Source organism: Apus apus, chromosome 2 (genome assembly GCF_020740795.1).
Source record: "Apus apus isolate bApuApu2 chromosome 2, bApuApu2.pri.cur, whole genome shotgun sequence".
In the NCBI taxonomy this organism is placed as follows: Eukaryota; Metazoa; Chordata; class Aves; order Apodiformes; family Apodidae; genus Apus; species Apus apus.
This window is the reverse complement of record NC_067283.1, coordinates 142104302-142116466: the sequence shown is the minus strand read 5'-3', so window position 1 is coordinate 142116466 and position 12165 is coordinate 142104302. Positions and strand designations below refer to the sequence as shown.

At 39.7% G+C, this 12165-nt stretch overlaps 1 protein-coding gene across 1 annotated transcript in view; it reads left to right on the top strand.

Annotated features, from left to right (window-relative positions):
• RAD21 (RAD21 cohesin complex component) overlaps positions 1 to 11637 on the top strand; it is a 30360-nt gene extending 18723 nt beyond the window's left edge. Inside the window, exons 10-14 of the mRNA XM_051609791.1 lie at positions 259 to 418; positions 787 to 938; positions 2416 to 2565; positions 6087 to 6170; positions 9826 to 11637. Of these exons, the coding sequence (XP_051465751.1) occupies positions 259 to 418; positions 787 to 938; positions 2416 to 2565; positions 6087 to 6170; positions 9826 to 10017 (738 nt within the window). The 3' untranslated portion in view covers positions 10018 to 11637. The remainder of the gene's footprint in view (positions 1 to 258; positions 419 to 786; positions 939 to 2415; positions 2566 to 6086; positions 6171 to 9825) is intronic.
• Positions 11638 to 12165: the final 528 nt, after the last annotated feature.

Here is a 12165-nt window from a genome sequence, read left to right as displayed (position 1 = left end):
TAAACATCAACATATAAATAGTGATATAGTGATAGCAGTATTCATAATTTAAAAAACCACAGTTTGTTAAAGTAGCTAAGATAAATATTTTAAACATTTGTGTTATCAGTTGCAGAAATAATTTTTTTTAAAATGTTACTACTGATGGAGAGGAACTTAAAAGATGGAAAAGCAAGATGGCCCTTCATTACTTGATCTGAAATGAAGTTAAGGAAACAAAGAATTACAATAGTGAATAATATAATCTTCCCCCTGTAGCTCTTTACTCGTTGTCTTACACCTCTGGTACCAGAAGATCTACGAAAGAGGAGGAAAGGTGGAGAAGCTGACAACCTTGATGAGTTCCTTAAAGACTTTGAAAACCCAGAGGTTCCCAGAGAGGAGCAGCATCAGCAACAACAGCAACGAGATGTGATTGGTTTGTGTCTTGTCAAAGATGCTCTGCTTTCCCTCAGAGCTTGTCTCTTTTGCCTGTGCTTTCTATTAAGTCACCAAAGCTTATGAAGGAAGCAAAGAGCTTTGTAATGGTCATTTAGCTTAATATACAGTGACTTAAAATAGCTTTTTTCCTAGGCATGGCTGTTTTGGAGATTCAGTTTGATTCAGTGGGTTAAATAGGTATTGGATTCGGCTGTATGCACACCTGTACCAATTCTATTCAAGTCACTGCAAAAGCTATGCAGAGTGTTAAGAGTGCTCAATTCTAGATTAATAGCAAATAGGACTTAGTAATGTAATTTGAAACTGTACCAAAGTATCTAAGACTGGCTTTGTTGTGGAATACAGATGAACCTATTCTGGAAGAACCAAGTCGTTTACAAGAATCAATGATGGAAGGCAGCAGAACCAACCTGGATGAATCTGTTATGCCACCTCCACCACCACAGACAGGTGTTAAACGCAAACTGCAGCAAGTGGAACCAGAGCCAGTGTTACCTGTGAGTAAGACTTATTTTTTTGAGAAGTGGATAGTATCTCTGAGCAAGAAGTGACACGGATTTGAGACACTAGCTTGATGTGAGGGTGGGAGATATGCTGGAGTAGCATCAGAATCTTTGTGGGTAGTCTTTCATGGTGTTTTTCTTAAGTGGAAAGCTTACTGAAACATTTAAAATGCATGTAGGATAAAGAAATGGCACTGTTTCATCCAGAAGAAGTCTTAAAGGAATAAAGTGTATTGCTTACAAAGCAATCAAGATCTGCTTCACAAGTGTGCATGAACATCTTTCACTGATCAAGATAAAATTGTGCTAGCAGCACAAGCTTGCTTTTTAGGATAATCCTAGTTAAGGGTTCAAAAAATCTTTTGATCTTCAGGAAAGGTTTCCTGGTTGAGTTACAAGTAAACATGGAAACTAGCTCTTCTGTAAAAGCCATGATGCAATGTAAAAGGAAACTTTGTGAAGGGGAGAGCAAACGGGCAAAATGTAAGGTGTATTATTTTTCTCAGTGTATGCACTGGTGAGAAGAGTGCTGGTTTTTGTTGGCTTTTCTGTGTGTTTTTTTTAACCCCATGTTTCACATTTTTCTTGGCTAAAAGGGTGTAGAACAAGTCTGATAGGTGTTACATTATCTTACTAAAAAGGGTGGCAGGTGCTGCTCCTCTTGGCCATATCATTGGGTAAAATTGGCAACAACAGTACAAACTTTGTGCTGAAATCAGTGCTATTGTGTGTTGGGAATTCTTCAATCATACCAACCAGGTTGGGCCTCTAGTAACATACCCATAGCAATACTTGCTGTATGGTTCTGAAACAGATGTTACTTTCAGGTGTTTTGGGGTATGTGTAGAAACAGTTTCAAGTGTCAAGGTAATTTCACTGGCAAGCAGTCTGTGCGTAGACTAAAGGGTAGAATACTGTATATTGATTTTACTAAAACCAACTACATAAATGCTGTTAAGCTGCTTTTTTGAATTTTCCTGATGATACAAGTATCTTCTGAGAATGATACTTGAGCACCAAAATCACATCTTTGGAAACTTTACAAAGTACCTCAGTTTTAATTCCTTCATGCTTATATTGCAAAGAACAGTATTTTGGTAATGTGAAGATGTCTTGTTAAAGTGTGTTCATTGTAGTACTGTATCTAATTATGTGGGATTTTAAAGGTGCATGTTCTGATCCAAGAAATGAGATCAGTTGTTTGGATGGTGGACTCAGTGCAGTTGTGGGAAAGCCCTTTTCCTTATAGTGGTATCATAATTTCTGGTTGGGTAGACTTGAAAGGTTTAAAAGTGGATGTATGGACAAAAATCAAAAAAAGCTTTTCATTTTTCAAAAATTAAATTTTTTCAAAAATGGATAAGATTTAAAGACTTGGATTTTGTGAAACTGATTTTTAGCATCAGCATTCTCTTGCAAAAGCACTAATAAAATGATACCATATGTTTAACTGTAATGTGTACTCTTAAAGCATCCACCATCACAACAGCTGGAAATACCACCTGTAGAAATGCCTCCAGAGGAGCCCCAAAACATCTGCCAGCTAATACCAGAGCTAGAACTTCTGCCAGAGAAAGAGAAGGAAAAGGAAAAGGAGAAAGAGGAGGAGGAAGAAGAGGAGGTAAGAACTAAGCTCTTAAAAGCAAACAATGTAGAAAAGGTTTGGATTCATCAAATGGCATAAGAAATTTTCAGTTCTTGCTTGAGAAATCATAACCTTTGGAAATACAGATTTAAAAATAATTCCATAACCATTTTATAAGTTGCATATACATTCTGCTTTGAATTAGAGGGTTCTCCTGTGCTCACACGTGGTGGTTTTTCACACATTCTCACAGAAACACAGAATATTAGGGATTGGAAGCGACCTCCAAAGATCGAGTCCAACCCCCCTGCCAGAACAGGACAAAAAAAAAACTAGGGCAGATTACTCAAAAAGGCATCCAGACAGGTCTTGAAAGTCTCCAGAGAAGGAGATTCCCCTCTCTGGGGAGCCTCTTCCAGTGCTCTGCAACACTCACAGTAAAGAAGTTCTTCCTCCTGTTGAGGTGGAACTTCCTATGCTCAAGTTTGAGTCCATTGCCCCTTGTCCTATCACAGGGCACAAGTGAAAAGAGGTTGTCCCTGCCTTCTTGATGCCCAGCCCTCATGCATTTGTAGACATCAATTAGATCTCCATTCAGTCTTCTCCTCTGTAGACTAAACAGCCCTAGGTCTCTCAGCCTTTCCTCATAAGGCACGTGTTCCGGTCCCTTAATCATCATCGTAGCCCTCTGTTGGACTCTTTCAAGTAGATCCCTGACCCTCCTGAACTGAGGAGCCCAGAACTGGACACAATACTCCAAGTGAGATCTCACCAGGGCCGAGTAGAGGGGGAGGAGAACCTCCTTCCATCTGCTGGAAACACTCCTCTTAATGCACCCCAAGATACCATTGGCCTTCTTGGCCACAAGGGCACATTGTTGTCCCATGGATAACTTGTATACCAGGACTCCAAGGTCCTTCTCCGCAGAGCTGCTCTATAGCAGATCACCTCCTAGTCTGTACTGGTGCATTTTGTTGTTCCTTCCCAGGTGCAGGACTCTGCACTTGCTCTTGTTGAATCTCATTAGGTTCCTCTTTTCCCAGCTCTCCAGCCTGTCCAAATCTCGCTGAATGGCTGCACAGCCTTCAGGTGAATCAGCCCATCCTCCCAGCTTTGTGTCATCAGCAAACTTGCTGAGAAGACACTGTCCCATCATCAAGGTAATTGATAAAGATGTTGAACAGGGCTGGACGCAGCACTGATCCCTGAGGGACTCCACTAGTTACAGGTCTCCAGCTGGACTCTGCACCATTGATCACCACTCTTTGGGCTCTCTTGCATAGCCAGTTCTTAATCCCATCTCACTACCTGTTTTTTTTACCCCTCATATTCTGAGCTTGCTCACAAGGATGTTATGGGAGACTGTGTCAAAGGCCTTGCTAAGGTCAAAGTAGACTACATCCCCTTGTCTTCCTGCATCTATCCATTCAGTCACAACACCATAGAAGGCTATCAGATTAGTCAAGCATGATTTCCCCTTGGTAAATCCATGCTGGCTACTCCTGATAACCTTCTCTTCCATGTCCTTGGAGATGACCTCCAAAATGAGCCGCTCCATCATTTTTCCAGGAATGGAGGTGAGTCTGACTGGTCTGTAATTTCCTGGATCATCCTTCTTGCCCTTTTTGAAGACTAGAGTGACACTGGCTTTCCTCCAGTCCTCAGGCACCTCTACTGTTTGCCATCATCTTTCGAAAATAACGGAGAGTGGTAGGGCAATAACATCAGCCAGCTCTCTCAGCATTCTTGAGTGCATCTCATCAGGGCCCATGGACTTGTTCACATTCAATTTGCATAACTGATTTTTGACCTGCTCTGCATTGACTAGTGGAGAGTCTTCCCTCCTCCAGGCTTCCTCTCCTGTCTGAACCTCATACGGGCTGGTCTTAGTAAAGACTGAAGCAAAGAAGGCATTCAGCAACTCTGCCTTCCCTGCGTCCTCTGTTACCAGGGCTCCCACCTCATTCAGCAGTGGGCCCATATTTTCCCTATTCTTCCTTTTACTACTGATATACTTGAAGAGCTCTTTTTGTTCTCCTTGAAGTTCTCAGTTTAAGTTCTAAGAGAGCTTTGGCCTTTCTTGTTGCTTTCCTACATACCCTAACAACGTCCCTATAGTTCTCCCAAGTGACAAGTCCTTTCTTCCATGAACTGTACATTTTTTTTCTTCCATGAGACTTTCTTCAGAAGATCCTTGCTTATCCATGCAGGTCACTTACCACCTCTGCCTGATTTTCTACTCGAAGGAATGGACCTATCTTGGGCTTGGAGGAAGTGGTATTTTAAAAATTGACCACCTTTCCTAGGCTTCTTTCCTTGCAGGGTTTTAGCCCATGGGATTCCTGCAAGTAGACCTTTGAAGAGTCTGAAGTTAGTACTGCAGAAGTCCATGGTTATACACTCTGTATTTATGGAGTCTTTATACAAGAAGTTTTGGAACTTAATTTTATAATTTCTTTTTAAATAGTTCACGTCACTTGATAGAAGGTTTTATAAGAAAACCATCAGGTCCAAAAATCTGGTAACCAAAGTTGTTTCTTAGCTACAATATTTACTATTCTATCAAAATCAATATAAAAATAAACTTCATTGATTCCTTTTATTTTACATCAAAATACATAATGTTAAATAAGCTTTTTAAAAACTGTTTTATCATTGGAAAAAGAATGTATCTGGGCATGTGAAGTTTTCTTCTGTAACAAGTCATAGGTACAAAGAAATGTGAATTAGTCAAGATGATTTTCCTAGTAATGTAAAAAGCTGTTAGAATAGAATAGCCTATTTTCAATTAGAAGGGACCTACAACAATTATCTAGTCCAACTGCATAACCACTTGTTGTATGCAGAGAAATGGTATATTAAAGTAGTACAATGAAGAGGAAGAAATACATGCTATCTTAATTTTGAGAAATAAAATAATTGGCCAGACAGTTTTTCTGCACTGTTTGGGGCTCCTGAGTTAAAACTGGAAACAAAGCAGGTACCACTTGTGTGTGTCACTTGCATTGTGAGCTTTTTAAATTGATAGTTTGAAATAGAGCTCATATTTTAAAAGCCATATATAACATCTCCATAAGCTTGTACTGTTGTGTGTAGGTGAGTGCTTCACAGGGCATGGGGAGCCTTCACAGCTTTCAGCAGCAACCTGTTTTCCTTTCCAATGGTTGTGTTTGCATGCTGAAATTAGAACATGTCTGTATTAATATTTGCAAAATAAAAGTATTGTCGATACCATGTTCAGTAGTAGCAATCCTAGGTTAGACTGAAGTGTCTTTTCATTCAGCTGTCATGACTGAACTTTGTTTTTACTAATTGTCAGCATAACATTTTGAAGTATAATCAAAGTAGCAGGCAACCTTATTATGGTACACCAGCTCACATGTGTGTCTTCATCCTGTCCTTCCTGCCTCTTCTAGACATATCATATGACTCAAGTTGTCTAAATGTTCTGGCTTGTTGAAAAGAAAAAGCTGCAGTGGTATCTAGAAATCCCTCATTTCATAGCTCAGTGGATGAAAATATTGTTTTGTAATTGTGTGAATTTTCATTGCTTGTAGGAAGAAGATGGTACAGGGGGTGATCAGGATCAAGAGGAAAGGAGATGGAACAAGAGGACTCAACAAATGCTTCATGGACTTCAGGTACACATGATAAGCTACTTTCTCTTAAAGTAGCTTTTGAGTGTGCTCACTGACACTTTTTACCTGAATTAAAAGTTAAGAAGGAGCTTTCTTTGCCATAGATATTACAGACTTAAAGTATCAGCTCTGTCTTGGAGGGTGAGGGGAGGGAATCAGTTCTATCTTGAAGGGAAAAAATGCTTGTAATCGATAAAACAATTATATAATTGTCACTTTTTTACAAAAAACATTTGAAGTAATATTGTTTTTCAACATTTATGTCCTCACTGGTGTACAAATAAGACTCCTAGAAATTCAAATTTTAAATTAATTGGTTGTGGTGGGTTGACCCTGCCTGGATGCCAGGTGCTCACCAAGGATGCTCTGTCACTCCCCCTGTAACAAAAGTATACTGAAAGGCTCACGGGTTGAGGTAAGGACAGAGAGAGATCAGTCACCAGTTACTGTCACAGGCAAAACAGACTCAACTTGGGGAAAAAATAATTTCTTGCCAATCAAATCAGAGTAATATAATGAGAAAATAAAAATTAAATCTTAAAACATCTTTCCCTCACCTCTCCCTTTTTCCTGGGCTTAACTTTGCTGCTGAATTCTCTAACCCTTCCTGCTCCAGCAGTGCAGGGGGTTGTGGTCAGGTCATGACGTATTGCCTCTGCTGCTCCTTCCTGCTGAGGGGGAAGGACTCCACACACTCTTCCCCTGCTCTAGTGTGGGGTCCCTTCCACGGGCAACAGTGCTCTTTTAGCTTCTCCAATGTGACTCCTTACCATAGGCTGCAGTTCTTCATGAACTACTCCAGCTTGGGTCCCACATGGGGTCACAGGTCTTGCCAGCAAACCTGTTCCAATGTGGGCTCCTCTCTCCACGGGTCTACAGGTCCTGCCAGCAGTCTGCTTCAGCATGGGCTTCCCATGGGGTCACAGCCTCCTTTGGGCATCCACCTGCTCCAGCATGAGGCTCCATGGGCTGCAGAGGGACAGCCTGCCTGAGCATGGTCTTCACCATGGGCTGCAGGGGAATCTCTGCTCTGGCGCCTGGAGGACCTCCTCCCCCTCCTTCATTGCTGAGCTTTGTGCCTGCACAGTTGTTTATCTCACATATTTTCACTCCTCTCTGGCTGCAATTGCTGTTGCACAACAACTGTTTCCCCTTCTTCATTACATTATCCCAGAGGCACTACCACCTTTGCTGATGGGCTTTGGCCAGTGGCAGGTTCATCTTGGAGTGTCTAGTGTTGACTGTCAGACATGGGGAAAGCTTCTCACAGAAGCCACCCCTGTAGCTCCCCTGCTACCACAACTTTGTCATGCAAACTCAGTACATTGGATTTGGTTGTGTTTTTAATGAAACCTTAGCACCTCTGACTTGGTACTCTGTTGGTCCTAGGGAAATCCCATCGAACTCTAGGGGAAAAAAACATTTTACAGGATGCTAACTCCTGGTTAGGCTAGCCTGAAAACTTCCATGCTATGATAAGCTGAATCTACAACTGTGGGAATCTGACCTTGGCTGAGGTGGTGTACCATTACTTTTCAGTATGTGGTTTCAGTGTGCACAGACAGATAATCTTTGTAGAATGGATTCTTGCTTGCTAGAACTGAAGAGCTTTTTTCTGATAATTGAATACCTCTAGTTTACACTTGAACTTCTGTGGAAACCGCTGTCCATTTGCATATAGATGGGGACTTCATGTTTTCATGGACTGCCTTTGCCTTTCAGTCTAGTCTGCAGTTCCTACACCTTTGTTTCCTTAAACATTTTGTCAGCTTCTGAGAACCTGCTGTCACTGAAGTTTTTCCATTGTAAGCTATTTTTGTTTTCCAAAGTCATCCCCACTTTTTTGTGAATTCGACAGGTTCCTATCTTCTGATGTATGTCTCTTTGTATCTTGGAACCTCCAGTTTAGTGAATTTTCCTTGGGGCTGGAATGCTGCTGAGTGTTCAGTAAACAGATTTAGTAGCATTTTGTGTTCTATTAAGTTTCTCAAAAGTACAGTATAATCAGGCAAAAGCTTTACATTTCTGGAAAAGGTTACTAAAGTTTAAAGAATAACCCGCTTGCAAGTTTTAAAGAACCAAACCTTCATGTTAAGCTCTTAAATGCACTTTATCACGCTTAAATACACTAACATTTAGTTCACATTACATTGTAAACTAATGTGATTTAAGTCAGTTTTTCTGCACACCTGCAGGAATTCTGTGAGTTTAAGTAAGACTGTTTTAAACTGTTGTGGTTTAACTCTAAGACTAAGGCCCAGACAGCTGCTTGTCCACTACCCCCTGGTGGGATGAGGGAGAGAATCAAAAGGTTAAAAGCAAGAAAATGTGGATTGAGATAAAGTTTAATATATAAAGTGAAAACTGCATGTGCAAGCAAAGCAAAATAAGGAATTCATTCCCTGTTTCCATCAGCAGGTGTACAGCCATTTCCTGGAATGCAGGGCTTAATTGCACATAAAAGATGTGTAGACAAATACCATAACCCCAAGTGCTCACACACCCCTTTCCCTCCCCCCAGCTTTTGTTACTGAGCACGATGTCATAGGGATGGAAGATCTGTTTGGTCAGTTGGGGGCAGCTGTCCTGGCTGTGTCCCCTGCCAACTTCTTGCATGTCCCCACCCTTATTACACCAAAACAAAAGCATTTGCTCCCATCAAAAACCTGGCACCATATGAGCTACTGCGAAGAACATTAACTCTGTCCCAGCCCAGACAAGTACAACTGTTGCTTAAAAATAATTGTTAAAGTATACAGATGTTTAGTTGGTAATGTTGTGTAATGCTTTTCTCTCTGAATGTTTCATCACCATTTCTGAAAAAGGCTTCAGAAAGCTCTTTGGACCATGCTGAGCTTTTTCAGTTTGTTCTTCTATGTCCCCAAAGAGCATCACACTGGATGGCTGAACATTAAGTCTGTAATGAGATTTGATGTTAAGATCTGTTTAATATAAAGTAATTTGGTTTGGCCAGCCTAATATCTTTTCATCTAGTAGATATTCCAGAGCAGACGGTTCTGTTTTAAATTGAAGATGTCAGTTGTTGTTCTAGCCAGCAAACAGATGTATTTTCCTGATTTTTTTTTTAAATTTTTGATTCTTTTTTTTTTAATATTCTGGCCAAGACATTGAATAAATACAAATGACTTTGGGTACTTAATTTCAGGCAAACCGAGGAGTTTTGAGAGAGAAACAGGCTTTCACCTTGGGAAAATGCCACATCTTTTAAAGGACCATAGGTCTTGAGATTTTGTTTTAAACAATAGATCATTATTTTTGGAGTTATTTTTACTTTGAGTAATAAACCAAGATTTTTTTGTTCCTATTTAAAAATATTTGTCCTGTTGTTAGAAGAGACTGGCTAGCTATTGGTGCAGGAAGAAAATCTGGTGCTATACTTAGTGTTTCTGGAATATGTAAGTTGCACAGATTCAAGATGGGTTTTTTACACCTCTCTGGGAAGCCTACTTGGTTTCATTTAGATAAGTTCTATATAGAATATTTTATATGCATGTTGTAATATCTCTAGCCAGTGTCAAGTCCTTCTCAGTCCCTCACGGTGTCCTTGAGACTGACAACAGTCAATCTTGCCAACAGCCATTCTTGTTCATATGTATTTCTCCATTTAATTTGTGGTATCAATGTTTGTGTTTTTCAGAGAGCTCTTGCTAAGACTGGAGCGGAATCTATCAGTTTGCTTGAGCTGTGCAGAAATACGAATAGAAAACAAGCAGCTGCAAAATTCTACAGTTTCCTGGTACTTAAAAAACAGCAAGCTATAGAGCTGACACAGGAGGAGCCTTACAGTGACATCATTGCAACACCTGGTCCCAGATTTCATATTATTTGAATAATTAGATACAGCAGAGCTAGTGGTCCTTTCACTAGTGCGTACGTGTATTGCCCCATCTGTAGGGCCCACAAGACCATTGCAGAAAATTTAGATTTTATTGTCTGTATAAAGTCCTTGGTTTTCTTTTTGGGTTATTTTGGTTTTTTGTATTTTAAATTTACCACTTCCATTTTTAGTGAAACTGCTGGGGTGGGTGGCTTGGGTTCCAACTGCAGAAACCAGACAGCTCAAGGACCCGGATGGCGATTGTTTTAATAACTCAGAGCAGATGTGTGCAATATTGATGCATGTAATGTTGAGTATCAATTAAAATGTCTTACAATGATTTGACTAGTTGATTCAGTAGTGATATTTTTAACCTATACAAGTAAACCCGAATGGCCAACCTATTGTCTGATTAAAAACTTTGCCAAACTCATCTAAAATGTTCAGTCTCCTTCTCATAGTAGTAGGTTTTTTTCCCCCCTTCCCTAGATCTTTGTGCATACCATGGGTCTCTTACAGCTGCTGGTATGAAAGGTAGTGCCTGATATGTCAGCTTGCTTTGTCACTGCATTTTTGCAGTCAGATTTTTGTAGCCCTTGATTAACTAAAGGGAAACAGGTGTCTGTGGAAAGCGCTTCCTCTACGTGATACTGTTACATACATGAAAGGACAGGATGTGTGTTAAGTCTTTTAGATGAAACATTCCTTTTCACTTACCACCTCATTATGGTCCACTACTGATGATGGCTAATTACTGTTAATAAGCATCGAATAAAAGCTCTGCTCATTTCATTTAAACCTTTAAGGTATCAATAGGCTTTAGGTTTGTTAGAGCTGTATATAAACTCCAGACTTTTTAAAAGACTTCTAGATTGTAAATTATCTGATTTTTATTAAGCAGGCATATGAAGATAAGAAGTTGAACAGATTGCCTTTGTAAAAATGTTAAATTCAGATACCACCTGTATGGAAAGGGCAACAAACTTCAATAGACAGTGCAAACGGGCACAGTTCCTCTTAATTGTGTAGTGTATTAATGGCTCTTTGGGTATATTTATGGTTTTAGTATAAATTTTTCCAATAATGCACACTATTCAAAACATTATATCAGTTTTGCAAAAGAAGTCCCATTTGGTTTTACTTCTAAAGAATTAAGCTTTACTGTTAGACCAGGTAGCACCAGAAATTATGTGAATATGTTGATTATGGAAACCTGTCTTAACTTTTTTTAGGGCAAAATTATTCACACTGAAGGTTCTGGTTTTAATGTTGGCACTTTTGTGAAATAATTTTGGAACTGAGATTTCAGTGTATACTCAACTGTAAAATTATGTGAATGTTGAAATAAAAATCTGAGACTACATGATGACCATGTTTTAATAATCCTTGAGAAAGTAATTGTATAAAGTTACCGCAGCTTTATTTTCAACATGATGTGCCTGTAAAACCATGATTTTCTCCTTTGTAAAAAGAGACATTGTAGATAACTTGAATGTTTAATTATAGAAAAAAGTCATTAGTTTCTTGTTACACATTTTTAGTCTGTTTTTGTTGCTTTTCAAGGTTAATATTCTTGAAAATAGTTGATGCTGTTATGTATAACTTTTCTAATAAAAGTTGTGTTATAAGGTGTTATGTATTAGCTCTGTATCTTTTTTTAACACCTTTCATGTATGTAGTAGGGACCTAACATTTACAGGTTGCTTCTTTTGGTATTAGGAGGGGCAGTGTAACTATTTAGCTCCTCCAGAGATTGGAAGCTTGAGTAGGTAAGTAGATTTCTTGCCAATGGGAAGGAAGAGTTGTTTTACTGGCCGTGCTGTGGTTTTGTTCAGGCATTCTATGCTAGGAATGTCTGTGCGTAAATCTAGGGGAGACGGTCTATAAAATGTGATTCATCTCCATGCCAGTCTCTTCTGAATGCTGGAACATGCTCAGCTTGAATTCTTTTAGCTCTGGAATTGCCTCTGCATGTGGGTTTGTCAGTGCTTCTGAAGTTATGTGCTCCTGGTAGATCCAGACACTTGGATCCAAGCCCATAGGATCAGTGCATCTCCCATGGAGTCACTTGGGTCACCTGCAGAACTTATACAAAGCCTGGGGTCAGGAATTCTGTTTCACAGAATCACAGAATTGTCATGGTTGGAAAAGACCTCTTAA